At 46.1% G+C, this 20,000-nt stretch overlaps 1 protein-coding gene across 1 annotated transcript in view; it reads right to left on the reverse strand.

The window, feature by feature from the left end:
• Positions 1-20,000, reverse strand: part of LOC308366211 (tetratricopeptide repeat protein 28-like) — a gene marked incomplete at its 5' end in the record, with an annotated part of 109,092 nt that overhangs the window by 68,575 nt on the left and 20,517 nt on the right. Inside the window, 2 exons of the mRNA XM_080839846.1 lie at positions 16,821-16,951; positions 18,576-18,848. Coding sequence (XP_080695972.1) covers positions 16,821-16,951; positions 18,576-18,848 — 404 coding nt within the window. The remainder of the gene's footprint in view (positions 1-16,820; positions 16,952-18,575; positions 18,849-20,000) is intronic.

Genomic DNA, 20,000 nt, shown 5'->3' on the forward strand with positions numbered 1-20,000 from the left:
GACCTTAACATCCACATTAATAAAAAAGCAGACCAAAGAACTATTGAGCTTTTAAATCTCCTCACCAGTTTCGATCTAACTCAGCACATAACGGATCCAACACACCAGCACGGAAACACACTAGATCTAGTAATAACAACTGGATTAAACATCAATAATATTTCAATAACTGATCTACCGCTCTCTGACCATCATTGTATACTTTTTGATGTGGAAATCATCTTACCAAAAACCACAAAAGAATTCTTAGTCCATAAAAGACATCTAGACGATGAAGCTACGGAGAGATTTTCTGAGCAGATTGCTCTATATGAGCCAACTAGTCATGACTGCTCTCTAAATGAAATGGTAGAAAACCTAAATGATGCATTATCATCTGTGTTAGACTCTGTAGCCCCACTTAAAACTAAAAAGAAGTTTACAAGTAGGACCTCCCCATGGCTAAAAAATAAAAATGTTAGTGAAATAAAAAGAAAATGTCGCATAGCAGAGAGAAAATGGAGAAAAACAAAGACCACTATCCACCACGGTATCTACAAAGATGCACTAACTACCTATAACAAAACCATCCGTCTAGCAAGGAAAGGTTATTTTTCCTACATTATTACAGAAAATGCCGGAAATTCCAGAGTTCTGTTCTCCACCATTGACCGGCTGCTAAACACTGTCCCTGCCCCCCCACTATCCTCAGCAGCTAAATGCGAAGAGTTTGCTCAGTTCTTCAAGAACAAAATAACATCGATCAGATCTAGTATCACTACTACTGGAGGTGAAATTGACATCAGTAGATCTTGCAACTTAACTATGAGCACTTTCACATGTATCACACTAAGTGAACTCTCTAAAATCATCATCGAATGTAAATCTACAACCTCAGATATTGATCCCATTCCCACTGCATTCTTTAAGCGAGTGTTTGATAGTGTCTCAGGTCCGGTCCTTGACATCATAAACACATCCCTTAGAACTGGCGTTTTCCCAGATGCCTTCAAAACAGCTGTTGTAAGGCCCCTATTAAAGAAACCCAAATTGGATACCAGTACACTAGCAAGCTATAGACCCATATCCAATATTCCATTTATTAGTAAAGTCCTGGAAAAGATAGTATTAGTCCAAATAAATTCATATCTGGAAGAAAATAACATCTTGGAAGTCTTTCAGTCAGGTTTCAGAAAATATCACAGTACTGAAACCGCTCTCACCAAAATAATTAGCGACCTCAGACAAAACTCTGATGCAAATAAAGTTTCTATCCTTATCCTGTTAGATCTTACTGCAGCATTTGATACCATTGATCATGACATCCTAATCAATAGACTTGAAAATCTTATTGGGTTCTCTGAGTGTGTATTGAACTGGATCAAAACATATATTAGAGGAAGGAAGTTTTATGTCAGTCTAGGAGACCATATGTCCGAGAAACATGAAAGCTGCTACGGGGTTGCACAAGGGAGCTGTTTAGGTCCATTGCTCTTTTCTCTTTATATGTTACCACTCAGTGACATCATCAGAGAATATAGTATAGATTTTCATAGCTATGCGGATGACACACAATTGTATATTTCCGCTGAGCCAAATGATGCAACAGCAATAAACTCCATTACCAACTGTTTATTGGCAATAAACAAATGGATGAACAATAACTTTCTAAAACTCAATGAGGACAAAACTGAAGTCCTACTTGTCGGCCCTAAATTAAAAAGAGAGATGCTCACCAAGAATCTAGGAGGTTTATCCCGGTGGATTAAACCTGAGGTGGTTAGTCTTGGTGTCACCCTGGACTCAGATTTGAATTTCAACTCCCACATTAACAAAGTCACCAAAACCGCTTTCTTTCACCTCAGGAACATAGCAAAGGTACGATCATTCTTAAACCAAAATGATGCCGAGAAGCTTATTCATGCTTTCATATCGAGCCGGCTAGACTACTGTAATTCACTTTTTACTGGTCTTCCCAAGAAAACAACTGTAAGACTCCAGCTCATTCAAAATTCTGCAGCTAGACTATTAACCAAAACTAAAAGGAGAGAACACATTAGTCCTGTCCTAGCTACTTTACACTGGCTTCCTGTTACCTTTAGAATTGACTTTAAGGTCCTCCTCCTCACATACAAAGCTCTAAATGGACAAGGACCTAGCTACATTGCTAACTCTCTTACTAACTACACACCAGCTAGAACACTGCGATCATCAGATACAGGTCTGTTACAGGTCACCAGAAGCAGTCATAAGAAGATTGGAGATGCAGCCTTTGTCAACTACGCCCCAAAATTATGGAACACATTACCCGTTAATATTAGGGAAGCAAACACGCTAGACACCTTCAAAAGGCAGCTTAAAACCTATCTTTTTACCAAAGCATTTTATTAATTTTATCTGGCACTTTTTATTTCTCTGTTCTCTTTGAAACTGTTTTAAGGGTTTTATGACTTTTATTACTTTTACTATTTCTCTGTAAAACTGTTTTGAGGGTACCATGGCACTGTCGGAAACCATATTGTGGCTCTATATATCACATATTATTCTCAGAGATATTTCCATAACAAATGTTCTAGTCCCCTAGGTGCAGTCACCTTCCTTAAGCCTGTAAAAGAGAGCTAGTGTCTCTCCCGAAGCCCTGAAGTGCGTTCGGTGGAAGAAGACGAAGAGGCCTCTGAAGGAAGGGTATAGAAGGAAGGGTGGCCTTTGGCCGGGGAAACATAGCTAGGGAAAATATTTAACAGGGTAGGTCGGAATCTATGGAGCAGCACTATGGTTTCGACTGCGCTAAATACCAGGCAGAAGGGTTTTATTACTTTTATTATGATTTTAATATTTTAAGCCTATCGGAACATCAGGTTCTGATACGATGTTGACCAATATTTTATTGCTCCTGCTGCTTGCTCTTATTGATTTTATGTAAAGCACTTTGAATTGCAACTCCTGTACGAAATGTGCTATATAAATAAAGTCTTACTTACTTACTTACTTACTTACTGAGAAGCAGGCAGTTTTTTTTACAGTTAGCGTATGCACAAAGTGGGACTTTACAGTCTCACACAGACATCGGTGAATATACAGTATGTTCTTCTCTGCTATAAAGGTAGCTTTGCTTTTTAAAACAACCTTCACTCTGTGTTTATAAAAAGCACAGCAGGCCAAGCCTTTTTAGCTGTAAAATCAATATGCACTTGAGTCTTGTCAGAACACAGGTGAAGTTAAGACCTCAGGCATTACAGCATCATTTTTTTTAACAGCATCAAGCCATCACCTTTGCAATCACCTCGTGACTGCATGTGGACCACTGTGTGTGTGAGTGTTTGATCTCACAGGTATTTTGACATTTGTTTTCTCTTGGAAGATTCTCATTTAATTTGAATGACTAAGTCCATCAAGGGGAAAGCTGTGTAGAGAATTACGCCTTCCTAACCCCTCCCCACACCCCCCCATCCCTGTGTCTACGGGAAAACACCAGGAGAGGCAAAGATATGGCACACAGCACAACAACACTGGTAAAGCAGACACAAACTGACAACACAACCACATTAACCCAACTCAAACATAGCAAAGTGGTGTATTTAAAAACAGCTGCTTACTACACAATGTGAAGTGATAACACAAAAGCGCTGTCAGACATCCTAGCATCTGACTCACACCACAACAACACACCATCACAAAAATAAACACTGCATTAACATTCAAGAGATTGACCACTCCCAACCACAAGGGGCAGCGCAGAGTGGGATTACAGGGTGTCCAGATAAACCTATTTCACAAAGCAAGCTAACCTAACAAAGCTTGCTTAAATTTAGTAAACTGTGACTGAAAACTGCTGCCTAATAACTGCGGCAGTGTCTGTTCTCAGCCTGATCCCAGTTAGAACAAATGTAAGCTAAAGCTTCATTGTTCAGCAAGCGGTCTGGAGCATAGCCATTGAAACTGGTAAAACTGCACTTCTGCTAATGTTTCATTATAAGCAATAAGAAAAAGCTGTTGTGTTTTGGATTAATCCTTGTGTTATCACTTTATGTTGTGCTGTTGCTGTTTATTGTTTTCCCAAATGCATTGCTATCATAAATATCCCCCTTTCTGTTATTGTCATTACGCAGTTATCTTTCGCTCGCTTCGCTAATGTTGCTTGGTCATTGAATAGTGGGGCCGTCTTACACAGAGAAGGAAGTCATGTGAGCAGCCTAGCGAGAGGCGCTTTCCATCAAGAATGCAATCCAACAAAGGCAGTGTGATGTGGTGTTTGAGGTCGGTACGCTGACATGACGGATCATAATATATCCACACAAATCCCCTCCCCAAGGTCCTCTTTCATGTTTGTTCACTATTAGTTTATTTTGATTTCAGACGGAACATTGAGTTAGACCCAAACACAGCAGGGAAATCTCTAGTTCGGCCAAAGCCCTTTTGTAAGTGTAATCGTCTGCCTTTGATTCTTCTTTCTTTGACTGAAATAATAATTTGAAGTGAAGACTACAAGGCACTTCTTCATCCTTTTATTGCAATATACATCCAATTCAGACTATATGATATCATTTTTCTGTGGCGGTTTCACTACATTGAACCTTTTTATCGCATCCTCTTTCCATTATCACAATCAGTATATTTCACTTTTAATTACGAGCTGACGTCTGAAAGCCCATAAAACTCATAGTGTCGTCTCTTTTTTAATTACCGGGCAGTGTAGTCGCTGGAGTGTGTCGCTGAACGGAGGAGCCAGTCTGGCGGAGACATCTGCCACCCGGTATGAGGTCCCACGGCCTCAGCCCTCCTCTCCCCACGCTCCGTCTCGAGCTAACCTCCAGCCTTCCTCCGTTATTTACCGTCGCTCCGAGACTAATCTCATATCTCGCCGCAAACCCCAACACCCGAGCCTCTAAGCCCCTTCAGGCCTCTTTAGATTCAGTCGTTTAGTTTTGTGGTGGAAATCACTCACGCCTTTCATATTCTTTGAACCCCCAAAGATGAACCCTTAAATTAAGCTTGGCCCCAGACGACTTCAAAAGTGTGAATGACATGGTTTAATGTCGACGTTTTGCTAGTAGAACCTCAAAAGCCATTGAGCGACCATGGAATACAGCTCGGTTGCACATAATCACACACACACACACAGACACACACAAACTTGTTTTTCATAGAGACCACAACATAAACACAAACAAACACAACACACCCACACAGATTCTGACTCATATCGTATTGCTCAAGTTAAACTGCCCAGGCACTGCTTCCTCAAACACCAAACAATATTGCTGCTCTTTAAAGGTCCGTCTACGATTCTAATGCAATAGACTTCTTCACCGTCAAATTCAGCAAATTACTCCTCGCGGCCCTCAAGCTGTCCGTTCAGTTTGCGTGCTCCAAACAACACTTGTGTCATTATCCTGGCTCTGTACATGGGAAACAAACATGGTCGCTAGGTTACAGCCGTACACATTCCCCGCCAATCAACACGTTGCCTCAGAGGCATGGAAGAGAGGGGTGTAATTTGATTGGCTGTTGAGCTCAAATATCAACCACCTCTCGCCAGAATCCCAGACTGTACCTTTAAGTGTGTCCATACAGGGACAGGGGACTGTCCAGAGCACCTCTCCTCCCATGGGAACATCCACACAGCTCCAGAGATGCGCTTCAAACCAGATAGGACAGCTCTGCTCAGGCTGCAGACCAAGCCACAGCCTCCGGCTCCATCTTCATAATCGATGGCCATTTACATGTGACTGAGCAGTCTAATCAGCAGTGTAATTGCACCAGCGAAGAAAACAGAGGGTAAGCCCTTAGCACTACCCAGAGAGCATTGCAGCCTCTTGCTCACCTTTGACCCCGCTCCTAATCACCAATTATCATGCAGGAGTTGGTGGGTATTGATGCGAAGGGAGGAATGCAGGGTGGGAATACATATCAAAGAGGGACAAGGAGGCACACTCAAGCACAGCTGTAGCAGAAGGCACAAGTGTCACACAAATAGCCTGGGTAAGACTAGACTAGTGAGTGCGGATAGGGCCTGTGCTTTCCATAGAGGTAGCCTCTGAGTCACTGCACTAATGGAAACACGTTGCAAAAGCACAGCGCGATCCCAGTGGATTTAATCTCACCGTAGATCTCTATCTCTCACACTCTCTCTCTCTCTCTAGCACACACACACACACACACACACACACACACACACGCACACAAACACACACACACACACACACACACACACACACACACACACACAGCCACACACACACACACACACTCAGAGACACACAGACACACACACACACACACAATCATACCCATGGGCAAACCCATAAACACACAAACACACACACACACACACACACACACACACACACACACACACACACATAGTCCATCTCTCTCCCCTTCCTCCTCTCCCTTCATTAGAATGGACTTCCTGAAGCCCACATCCGTCTTGTTGACAGGCCGGGCTCTATCGATCGGCCCCGCTGGAAGGGCCTGAGAGCGCCAGGAGGCAATTCCCTGCTTTTAAATGCCTCAGCAGGGATCGGCTGCCAGCCCCTGGCCCTCACACCAGCCCCAGCAACCCCCAGCATCAGCAGCAGCGGCGGCGGGGCAGCAGCAATGGAGGTGGGGGTAGCTCAGCTGCTGTAGGGCCTTCATACATACATACAGCTCCTCACACCAGAGCACTCCTGACAGCTTGTTTGGCATCAGAGTGTGCAGTCGGTGAAGACTGGGCAGTGGTGTATGACATGCTGGACGTGATGAGACTATAGGGATGAGAGGTGTCAGGAGTGTGTGTGTGTGTGTGTGTGTGTGTGTGTGTGTCTCTGTGTGTGTGTGTGTGTGTGTGTGTGTGTGTGTGTGTCTGTGTGTGTGTGTGTGTGTCTGTGTGTGTGTGGTAAGGGGGTGCAGGGGGTCTAGGAGACGTGTCTGGATGTGATGGGTCTGTGATGGTTGAGGCTACATGAGGAGCTGAGGGGGAGGGGGAGGGGGGCCTGGAGCTGCTCAGGTAGTGTGGGAAGAGGTGTGTGAGATGAGAGTTGTCACATCAGGGCAGCGAGACAAAACACGTCATCTTATAGTAAAAAGACACACACACACACACTCACACACACACACAGGCCTTCAGCGGCCACATCCACACACGCCAAAGCACTGGAGCTAAAGAAAATGCCAAAAATATCTTATTACTCCCCCTCAAGAAGAAAACCTGAAATCCGGCTGCAGTTATTACTATGTAATGAATAATAAATGATGTAAAATATGCAGAGTGAGAAGCAGCCAGTGAAACCCAGTTTATCCGTGACAGGATGACACAGCACTTCTCCTCCTTTCTTCCCTTCTTCCTGCCCTTATCCAATCATCAGCCTTCTCTCTCCTTGCACCGCTCGCTCCTCTCCGTTCCCCCCATCCGTTCTGCGCAGAATTCCCTGGCAGCGAAGAGCGATTGCTACTTTTATTTGACTAATGGTTTAATTCTCCGTGGCACGGTCCGGCATTAGCGGAGGGGGAAAAGGCGGCAGAGTGAGTTTCATTTTAGACGTGTAACCTGTAATAATACAACAACCCATCACCCACTCACTCACACACACACACTCTCTCTCTCACACTCACACACACACACACACACACACACACTCTATAGCCACTGTTCATTTGCCGGCCACTCTGTCACTTTGAGTTGCCATTGATTGGGGTAGGAGGAGTGATGAAAAACAGACAGGCAGTAATATTTAAGACAAATAACTGGGTGAGTAGAGATGAATTGAACGTCTCTGGGGCAGCGCACTGCCTAGCGGTGTCGGTGGGGAGACGTGGGCTTGTTTAAAGGCGGGGGGTGGGGTGGGGGGGGGTAGCTTTGGGTCGCGGCTATTGATGCTAGGCTTTAGCCTAATCAACAACTTTATGATACCATTCTTCTCAATTAGCTTACTCACAACTCAGTGCTTCATCTTCCTGTCCCGTTTCTGTGTGTATGTGTGTGTGTGTGTGTGTGTGTGTGTGTGTGTGTGTGTGTGTGTGTGTGTGTGTGTGTGTGTGTGTGTGTGTGTGTGTGTGAGTGCGCGCGCACTTGCATAAGTGCCTGTACATATCAATAAAAATGGAGTTGCATTCTCCCACTGCTGTGCCGTTTAATCTTCCATTGTAAAGGGGCTTCTGTAGTTAAGGAGGAAACAGAGAGAGAGAGAGACTTGTGTGGGATGAACTAAGAAAGAGGAGTGGAATGGATGGGTAGAATAAGCAGGGAGAAAAAGAAAATACAAAAAAGAAAACAAATGAGAATCCAAGCAAAACAGTGAAAGAAAAAGAGAGAGAGCACAGGGTGGGGTAGAGAAAGAGAGAGAGCACAGGGTGGGGTAGAGAAAGAGAGAGAGAGGGAGCAAGAGAGAGAGAGGGAGTCGATATAACGGCAGTCATTCATCTCTTTGACAGCAGCCCAAGTGCTCTGCTGGGCAGACACACTGCTGCGTCACCTCAACCGAAATGTGTGTGTGTGTGTGTGTGTGTGTGTGTGTGTGTGTGTGTGTGTGTGTGTGTGTGTGTGTGTGTGTGTGTGTGTGTGTGTGTCTGTGTGTGTCTGTGTGTGTGTGTGTGTGTGTGTGTGTGTGTGTGTGTGTGTGTGTGTGTGTGTGTGTGTGTGTGTGTGTGTGTCTGTGTGTGTGTGTGTGTGTGTGTGTGTGTGTGTGTGTGTGTGTGTGTGTGTGTGTGTGTGTGTGTGTCTGTGCTTGTGAGCGTCTGTGCTTGTGGGTGACAAAAGGGTGTGGCTGTGTGTGTTTGCTTGTTTACAAGGCTGTGCCTATATTTGGACAACTGTGATTGTACATGTGTGTCTGTGCATCCATTCCAACACAAGGATTGTATTAAACTCATCCACTCTATCACACATCACTCTGTATCATTACACAGCACAATGTTCACAATACACAGCCTTCTGCAGACCTGCCTTACTCATTCGACTCTCATCACGACCATTATTCCACACCTGCAGAGCCCTATTAAAGGCCTGTCTTTTCAGCTGAGATAGGGTGAGCTTGAAGCGTTGTGCACAAAGAAACAAGGATCCCACCTCACATTTTGTGCCGCTTCCGTTGCAGGTTGGAGCATTTCACAGCCTCTTTTCTGAGGAGCCATGAATCTGCTTTGGTACAAAAAAAACTGGGTCAGTGTTTATCAGGTAAGACCCAGGGAGAAGGTGTGAAAAGCTCTTGTGCCGCGGCTCTCTTTGGTAAACAGCTCACCGAGCTGCAGCACCCTCCGGGGGGGCGGTGAAGCACTGCTGACCTCGAGCGTGGGGTTAGCGGCGCAGAAAATGGACACTGTCGAGACCGCAGATGAAACAGCCTCCCCACAAACGAGGAGAGTGGAAAAGCGAGGAGGAACAATACAATCGACACAACAAAAGAGCAGTGTTTCAACCTCACGAGTTCGAGAGTTCACCGACTGCGACAAAGTAGTTTTGTCGAGCGAGTTGTCAGGACTTTTAGTTTCGAAATCCCCCCCATCCCCCCCGGATGAGTCAGCGTTGGATAGCGGACGCCTTGATACTGCGGTGCTTTTTGTGCCATGCAGATCGACAAGATAATAAAAGAGATTGGATGAGGGGCTCCATGCTTTCGACCAAACAAACTCCCGCTGAGCTGTGCTGTGATCACAGCGTTTCAATTACAGCTGATTAATTCCGCTGCAGATCTTCGTGCGCTGGGGTCCTCTAAGAGTGGTGAGTCAGGTGATCACTCACATCATACAGCCACACTGGTGATACGGTGATAAGCTGATGATAAACTGGGCGACCAACATAACCTGCTAACACCACTGGGCAACCAGTTAAATAGGGCTCCCTAACCCTAACCCTAGTCATGGTTTGCATGCGACAACATTCTTCTAACGAACGCCCAATTTTTCATTAACCCTGATTTTGTCAACCGCTCTCATATTTGCAATGGTTTCATTTGCGAAGCGGGAAAGAGGCTGCTGCTGATTTGTCTTGATTTGTCATGAACCTTCTAGTATCCACAGTGCAACAGGTTCTGAAGCAAGGAAACGGTGCAGAAGAGAGAGTCATTTTAACCATATTTTGTATTACATTCATCACGCGTATTTGTTTCCTTGCACAATAACACAGAAAATCAATTTTTTCTGTCATGCCTTGGACCTGTTGGGCCACTAAACACACATAGATGATGGGAGAGAAGCCCGCTTGTCCCCTGGTCTCACCAGAGCTTAAGAAAAGTGGCCATGAGCAGGGTCACCTGCGCATCCCATTCTTTTTTCTACAAATCACTGATAGCTGAATTAAATCCAAGAAAACAGAACAGAAAAACAGAAAAAGTGGCCTTACAAATATGAACAAATAAGTATTGCTTATGCTAGATCACTTTTAGACTGCTGTGTAGGGTTCCTTTCTAACATTAGTTTAGATGATGACAGGCACCTACTTCGATCAGGGAACTACTCAATTCCATACCTGGCATTTGGATATGCCTCATTTTGAAAAGCAAAATTCTCAGAGACTCCTGTGAGACGATAAAACATTAGACTTTAACTCAAAGTATTCACTATTGGGGTAGGTGCACTGACTGTCCTCGACATCAGAGAACCTGGAGAGAGCACTGTAAGACTGGGTGGCAAGATAACTGGGGCGTGCTAGTGCAGTATTACCACGATGACTGATAGCTACGCAGTGAAGCTGGCTTGTAAGATCACAGCTGATCCATCATAGACGCCTGTTCACTGGCTGCGAACTCTTCCCCTCCGGCGGAAGGTACAGCACACCCAGGATGAGGACAAAAACATGCACCACCTCATTTGTCCCACTCAGTATTCAGCTGCTTAGCAGTCTTCGACCTTCACCGCACAAACTGCTGCCAACCCAGTCTGATAGATGAGCGACATCTGAATGTCCCTGTGTCTGTGTTCTTTGAGGGTATAGTTGGAATTGCTGTTTTTTATGAAGCCATTTGTGCAAGACAAATTCCCAGGTGGCAACGGAGATAACCACTCATAAACATGAACACTCATAGCCAAAACTATTGCAGAGTAAGGAGAAGGTGCCCTGTCACCAAACAGTAATTAGCAATTACAGCAGACATATCGTTGTCACACTCACAAATATTCTCTTCTATGAAATGGTGTCCGGTAATAGGGATTTCTTGTCTACAACACCACTGGCTTCCTAATTATATACCATCTTTTCAGACCAACATTATTTTTTATAGTATTTGGTATTTGCCTGCCTGTTGTCTCTAGTTACGTGACCCCGATGGATTAAAGGCAGAACATACAAGTTCTGCCACCCCCTACCCCACCATAAATCTCCAGGGAAGAGAGAGAGGCCTGCTGCTCCTTCTTATGTTACTTTGCTCCACCTTCCTAGGCAAGCACAGTCACACCATGCCGACAACAAAAACACTTTTTGAAAATGCTCTCTGAGGTGCATACATTTTGGAAACCCCAGGTGTGGACACAGGAAACAAAGTTTCAGAAACAATGACATATGGTTGCCATGACACCAACGAAAGTTTGCCACCACTAACTCCAGAACTCACAGTCCAGCCGCAAGTAAAGAGGAGGTGTAGCTCATGAAGACATCCACAACGACCCCTGCCCGTCAACACAGCCCCGACCCCACACACTCGTCCATCATCTCCCCCCGTTCTCCAATCGCCATCCCTCACCGGCGCCTGACCTTGAGGGAGTCTTTTAAAAGAAGTATGGAGGGATAAAAGGGGGAGTACAGAAAGGTGATCTGTTTTAGCTTAGGGAGAGAAAAGAGAGCACGAGAGTCCGAGAAGAAGAGATTCCTTGGGTGTCAGCTGATATGAGATTAGAGGAGGGGGGGGGGATGACTCTCCCGTTTTTAAAAGCCTAGACGTGGGGTGGTGACCTCATCGTTCTGGATTCCAGGATGGCCTCTTGCTTACAGATCAAACGGGCACCATGGGATTGCATTCTTTCATCCTGCGTTTTCGTTTTTTTTTTTTCTTCTCTTCTTTTCTTTCCTTTCACTTTAACCCTCTTTATCTCCCCCCTGGCTTCTTACGCTCTCAGATTGCACTCTCGTATTCCAGTTGGTCGGGGTTTTACGGAGTGTGTCTTTGCATGTTTCTTTTTTTTTGTACTTAAGTAAGAGAACACTTATAGTCTCAGCTCAAAGGGATTTCTCTGTGTTCCTCTTAGCGTAGGTCTGCGTCTAGTTAGAGGTCGATATTCAGTTTACGCCCCGGAGCGCCAAACTAAAAGTCACCAAAGCTGCTTCAACACAACCTCTGTCTTACAGATGGAGCATAAGTTACTTCGGTATAAAATGACTTTCTGTTTCCACTCAGTACCTACCTCTGTCTCGTGTTAAATGAGCCTGTGAATATGTAAGACAGCATAAAGGCGACTAGTGTTTAATTTTGAGAGTTGGATCGCACTTGTTATGAATATTTATCAAGAGATCATCACGTTTTCATTACCTTAATTACCAGTGCTCCCCCCTTTTCGCTCCTTTCCAATTAACACCATTCATTAAGCCACTGATTCCAACAGAAATATTGAAAAAGATGAATATTTTAAACAGCCACTTGCACAGAATCGCCTCATATTTTTTCTTTCAAAACAAGCCCGCTGCAGACGATGCCTGAAAAATGCTTTTCAGTCCCATCTTAAAAACTCAGACAGATTAACGGCAGCCTGATAATAGCGCCCCATCCTTATCTCCCTCCATCCCGTCATCTGTTTTTTTCTTTTCACCTCCCAGATGAAGAGCCCTGGGACTGCGAGGGCGACGCCGACGCTAGCGAGAGCACGGCGGGGGGGCTTCTGCTCTGTGAATCTGTCAGCGGCGGCTTTAGGAAGTGACTTCACCTCTAGCCAGGGCCCTGATAATAGAGACGCATTAGCTATGAAAACACCACTGTGGCAGTAATGAGCTACGAGTCACACACAAAACCAGCCAGCAACGCTCTGAAGGAGGCCAGGTGGCCCCCGAAGACACACACACACACACACACATACACGCCCATGCACACACACACACACACACACACACACACACACACACACACACACACACACACACACACACACACACACACACACACACACACACACACACACACACACACACACACACACACACACACACACGCGCGCGCGCACGCACACACACGCTGATATTAACCCCATTAAGGAGGTAAGAAATCACTGGTGCTGATGCTTTATTTGACTAAAAAGCACTAAAGCCCGCCTTTTCATTCCAGGGCTAGTTTCCACAGCACTGTTCTGGGAACAGTCTCGCCTTGTAACTCACTCCGCAGGGCTGCATGAGGGGGGAAAAAAGGACAGTCCCTGATCCAAAATCAGCACCACGACTCTAAAAACGTCTCTGAGGCCCCAGATGTTCCAGTCAGTACAAATGAGGAATGCTAGCTATTTAGAAATACACCCGCGGTGCACTCCTGTGCTATACTGCTGTTGTTCCTCTGTAGTTCTTGTGCACTCTTTTGCAGGCTGCTTTTCTGGCAGCACACAGGAACATGACCAAGGGCCACTGGTGTGTCTCGGGGGATGCGGGGGGATGCGGGGGGATGCGGGGGGATGCAGGGGGGATGCAGGGGGAGCGGGGGGGGGGGGAGAGTAAGACTGCGGTGTAGGCGCAGGGACTAGCCCTCGCACTCATTACCGCGCATTTCATTAGCCGACTGCATGACTTGTTTGCCAGGGTAGCATTAATGTTGCAAAGGGTGTGTGAACTTGTGTGTATATCACTTGTGTGTGTGTGTGTGTGTGTGTGTTTGTGTGTGTGTCTGTGTGTCTGTGTGTGTGGCTATGTGTGTACATGTGGGGTTTTGCAGTAAAAGCCGTGTTCTTGTGCTTGCAGTATGAGATGCTTTAAATAATGCATTGCCTTTGGTTTTATGGTGCCACCTGTTTACATGGTAACGGGCCGTAGGGTTGGAGATATGAAAGAAAGAGAGAGAGAGAGAGAGAGATAGAGGGAGAGAGAGAGAGAGAGAGAGAGAGAGAGATAGAGGGAGAGAGAGAGAGAGAGAGAGAGAGAGAGAGAGAGAGAGATAGAGGGAGAGAGGGAGAGAGAGAGAGAGAGAGAGAGAGAGATAGAGGGAGAGAGAGAGAGAGAGGGAGAGAGAGAGAGAGAGAGAGATAGAGAGAAACAGTGCAAGGAAGGGAGCAGAATAAGACAGATATTTAAAAAGAGAGAAAGACAGGTAGGGGCAGAATAAGACAGATATTTAAAAAGAGAGAAAGACAGGTAGGGGCAGTGAGAGAGAGCAAGGAAGGCAGCAGAGGAATGAGACAGGCGATAAACAGTGAGAAGAAGAGGGGAGATAGAGAGAGAGAGAGAGGGAGAGAGAGAGAGAGAGAGATGAGTGGGTGTCTGTGGGGTGCAGCAGGCTGACAGAGGGCTGGGGCGGTGAGGGAGGGAGTACTCCTAATTAATCCGGTTCGGCTGATTAGGCACACTGATTTAGAGACACATCTAAACACAAACACACACACCCAAACAGGGAAACACATATTTCCCAGAAAAACAAATGCACAAACTAAGAGACATACAAAGCAAAGCCACAAACACACACACACACACACACACACACACACACACACACACACACACACACACACACACACACACACACACACACACACACACACACAGGCACACCATAAACAAAAATAAATACAATATACACACATACCCCATATTAACACACACACACACACACACGTCACAATGCCTGGCTGCACCTCATTAAAAGCCCACCATCTGGACAGCCAATTACTGCAGTGCTGTGTCCTCTTAGGGGCTGAAGAAGGATTGGCTGTAGGGACCCCCACACCCCCCACCCCTCCACACACACACACCCACACACACACACACACTTGGACCCTAGACACCCGGGCCCAGTCCAGACCTTCACTCCACACACACTCCTCCTGCCTCACCATATTAGATAAGCTTGTGAGCAGCATACTGCACAGTACAAACGCTGTGTAAACTATACTAAACTAACTCTAACATACTAACTAATACTAAAAGTCTAGTACTAATACTACTTCTACTCATGTAGGTTAGTGATGCTTAAGTGTGTATGACAGTGCTGTATAAAATTATATATAGGTATATAGTGTCAGTGTGGACCTATAAGTTTATATTCTGGTTTTAGTTGTGTGCTGTATAATACAGACCATTCACTTATATACATCACAGTGAATTAATTCAGTTTATTCAAAAAGCATTCAGCATTCAGTTTTTAAAAGTGACTTTTGTGTACCACACAAAGCTATAGTACAGAGAAATGCACCATGATAAGCCTTCGCCACATATCCTTGAACTTCTGTGGGAGTTTTTGTGTTTGTTTGGCGTATGAGACAGACACAAAGTGCGTGAGGGTGTGGTGTGGTGTGTGTGTGTGTGTGTGTGTGCGTGTGTGTGTATGTTTGTTACTGGCTTGTCCTCTGGCCTTTTTGGCTTGCGCTTTGAGCCATGTGGCGTCAAACCCGCCAGCCTATATCAGGAGGAAGACAAACAAAGTGGCGGGCTGCGGTCTGTCACGGAGGATAAGGCGAAAGAGAGGAAGAAAAAGAGGAGAGGAGGGAAACGGCAGCATTATTCAAGCTGACTGACAGGAACCGCGCCTGAGCAAGCACCTGCCACAGAGAACAATGAGAACAGGGTCACAGAGAGGGAGCGAGAGAAAGAGAGAGACAAGAGAGAGGGCGAAAAAGAGAGGGCGAAAGGGAGCGAAAAAGAGAGAAAGAGAGAGAGACAGCAAGAATGAGAGAGAGAGACAAGAGAGAGGCGAAAGGGAGTAGAAAAGAGAGAAAGAGAGAGACACAAAGACAGAGAGAAAGAGAGAGAGAGAGACAGAAGAGAGGGCAAAAGGGAGAGAGTGGAAAATATATAGAGAGAGAGAGAGAGAGAGAGAGAGAGAGAGCGAGAGAATGGGAGGGGGGGTGCATAACCTTCAGCTGCCTTCCTCTCGCACGGTTGACGTCTGCTTTAAATCCAGAAGGTCACTTTTTCACTTTCCTGACAAAGCCGCACACCTACTCTGCACCTACACACGGCTAACATGCTATTCATCGGCATGTGCACAAAAGCCACTCATTAAGCAGCACATTGTCCGTGCACGACAAGTCACTTTTCAGAACACTGCTGGCTTCTTTCACTCCAGCCTGAGCCTATGACGGTTTCATGGTCACACGCACGAACCGCTTGCGGCCCACGCCGTGAGGGAGGGAGGGAGGGAGGGAGGGAGGGAGGGGCGTGTCTCCACCTCATCCATCCCCGGGTTGCGCGTGCTCGCGCCGTCGCACCATCCATCCATCTCTCTTCCGTGCTTTCTCTCCACCAGTTCATTTAATACAGCTTCATTAGGGGAAATTACGATGCGACATATGCTGGCCAGCCCCTCGACTAGCCATACATGACCAAGACAAATATCTGCCACAGCAATTTATGCATTAATATGGACAAACACCAGCTGCCTGGTTGGCGCGCGCTCGTGCGTGCGTATGCTGCGTTCACTTTTTCACACTTTCTTTGTCTTCCACCTTCCAAACACAATCCTTTTTCTTTCATCTGTCTCTCCCTATCATGCAATTCATAGTATACATTTATATAACCATTGCAATACCAAGTGGAAAGACCATTTGTCCGAGGTCTTTATCCTCGTCACCCTCACTATCTTCACAATACAAAGACACTTCAAACCGTACACAGAGTGTCAATCCCTGCCAAGGCAACAAGTCAAGTTCAGGTATTCTACAGTGGCCACAAAGTCCTCAACAATGATAACCTTGAAATAACAGTCCCAACACACACACACTCACACACACACACACACTCCTACCTCACGATCCTTGAGCCTCATGGCGAGCACCAGTTGGTTGCGGTGATTGCTGAGCGCCTCTCGATAGTTCCCCTTGGAGAAGAATGCCGACCCCAGGTTGCCATGGGCACGACATTCACCCGATTGGTCACCTAACAGACAGAGATAGTTAAGTGCGTGTACTTTTGTGTGTCTGTGTGTGCATGTGTGTGTGTGTGTGCGTGTGTGTGTTTGTGTGTTGTGTTTAAGGGTGACCAGCGTGAGTGTGCTGCGAAAATGGAGGTGAGAGTGGGTAGTCATAACAACCGCAGCACACTCAATGGGCTTTCAAAGTTCCCACGTCTTCAGGTCATACTGTCTGACTCTCAGCCACCCTTAACTATCCCATTTCTGCTTGTTAATTTAGCTAATTCCTTCATCTGAAAAAGACAACCATCCACCTGATAAGTCTATCAGGTTTATTTTTGTGCAACTTTGTTTGTGAACACTCTACCTCAAACCCTGTGAAACATGAAAGCCTGGGCTCAAGAAGCTCTGAGATCAAACTAAATTGCTGAGGGGGTGGGAACATCCTAGCAAGGCCATTCTTTGTGAATTCTCCCGTGACAGAAAATACAAGTGCTCTGGCTCAGTCTCACTGACTTTCTTTTTCGCTAAAACTCGAGCATTCCCAACACTCTTCGAGGCACATGGGAAACAAGTTATTTGATCTCTCTCAAAAGCTGTATAGTACTAACACGTTGAGAGAGAGAGAGAGAGAAAGACAGAGAGAGAGAGAGAGAGAGAGAGAGAACGCATATTTTAAAAGATACCCACACAGCTACAGCCATCTGCATGGTTACAACTGAACCTAGAGTAACGCGTGATAAATGCTGTGACCGGTGATATGTAGGTCATGCTCTCGTTTTTAGGGCAGACAGGGGGTTTGGGGAGGAGTCTGAGGGAGAAACAGAGGAGCTGCTTTTCAACTTAGCCTGGTGAGCGAGCCAGCAGGAGTCTAACAATTGAAGGGACTATTTCGTGTCATGGAGAAGGGGGTCATGAACTGCATTTGGCACACAGTGAATAGATGTGGAGCACCAGAGGAGACAAGACTTTCATCAAATGATGTATAAATAATCCCCCCTTGGGAGTGCTGGGGCCGACCAACCTGGACCTAAGAATGTGATTCAAAGACCTCAGGTTCCTGTGCAAAGAATGCAGTACACAGATACAATAAACACTGACCATCCATCACAGCAAACATGTTCTGTTTCTTTTCTCTCTCCCTCTCTCTATCTATCTATCCCCCCCCCCCCCCAGATACACAGACAGACAGACACACACACACACACACACACACACACACAGGTAATGGTGTTTAAATATTAAGCTCCCCTGAAGCACAAAGAAAGACTGCAACTCTCCTTTTCTCTTCATCTCTCTCTGTCTCGCACCGCCCCACACTGCCTATCTCAAAACACATTAGCCACACACCAACACAGATCAATGCTATCAATACCTCCCTCCCACCCCTGCCCCACCACCTACACCACCACCACCACCACCTCCACCTCCACACACACACACACACACACACACAAGCCCACAAACCAGAACCTCACAATCACGTTCCTCTCCCACTCTCCTCCTACATCCCTCTCTGTCTCAATATCTTTCCACCTGCCTCCCACCTTCTCTCTCTCCATCTCTTCCCTCCTCTCTCTCTCTCCCTCCATCTCTTACCCTTACTCCCTCTCCCTCCCTCCCTCCCTCCCTCCGTCCCTCCCTCCATACCTAAACTCTTGGCCACCTCCAGGTCCTGCTGCATGTAGCTGACGCTCTTCTCCGTGCTGCCCAGCGACCACTGGGCCGAGCTGAGGGCGGAGAAGACGGAGCCGCGCAGCTTGAGGCTGCAGGTGCCGATGCGCAGCGCCGCCTCCAGCACCACCACCGAGGCCTGGTGATGGCCAGCCGACAGCAGCTCCTGGCCAATCACCGACACCACCACGAATGGGCTCCGGTCCAGCTTCATCTTCTGCAGCTGCTGATAGGTCGGTTCCAGAGACTCTGGAAGGGGTGAAGGGGAGGGAAGGGTGGAGAGAGAGAAGGGGAGAGAGGGGAGAGAGGGGAGAGAGGGGAGAGAGCAGGAGGGTGAAGTTAGGGCCAAACCACAGCAAGAGACTTTCCACTCTGTGCTTGGCATAGTGCTGCCAAGATACACTGCTGTCTTCATGAAGCACAAAATACGTGTAGACTGAGTGCTGCTGACTGTTGACTTTAAAACATCAATACCCAGACCTTATCCATCAGGTGTTAGTGAGTGCAGAGACTAACTTCCTAAACTGAACAGACAAACATCTGCAATGCTCAGAACCCTCCTCATAGACTCCCTGCTAAGTCAGTGCCCTGCGGTGTGTATGAGGAGCGGAGAGCCTAAGGCTGGTGGCATGTTTGAGATTCTCTCTGATCTGATCTCTTATGGATTCTCCTCATTACATTACAACAGTGAAACTACATTACCCACAACACATCTCCAAGGACACCTCACACATCTGAAGACATCCAGTCAAAATGACAGTGACTCTTTTAATCTATCTTGTGTGGCATTTCTACCATCATTGTTCATTTAAAATTCATGAGACACAGTTAAAATGGTTTAAAAAATGCATAGTAATGAACGAGCTCGGGTAATTGCGATGCGAGGGCAAACAAGTAGCTCAAATTCGACTAAATGTATGCAGTGGTGTCTGAGGCGCGATGACGCTAACGACAGCGATAGCGTTGGCTGGGCTTGTTTTGAGGAGCTGCATGGAGCGCTCACATGTAGACTTCAGTGGAAGAAAAAAAACACAGAATATGTAACAGCACCGGCCTGAACATTCCATAAAGGTCAAAGCTGCTTTAAACTGACAGATGTGTCTGACTTCCCCTGGTCCCTCCTGTCTACCCGCTCCAGGTAATACAGAGGCTATTAAAGGGACAATTCATTTTCCTTTGAATCAGCGCCATTCGTACTCAATATTTATTGCATTAAAACCCCCTCAGAATGCCACGAAGCGAATCAATGGAACAACACAATTAGACAAACACTAAGACAGAGTCTTTCAAACATGCACCAGACGAGGTCTTTGTATAAATAAGAAGAATAAATTATGAATGTCATATGGTAATTAGGCTTCCTGATCAGTTTGAAAGACTAAACAATGAATTATGGAGCAT

The sequence above is a fragment of the Sprattus sprattus genome (genome assembly GCF_963457725.1).
Source record: "Sprattus sprattus genome assembly, chromosome: 5".
Classification (NCBI taxonomy): domain Eukaryota; kingdom Metazoa; phylum Chordata; class Actinopteri; order Clupeiformes; family Clupeidae; genus Sprattus; species Sprattus sprattus.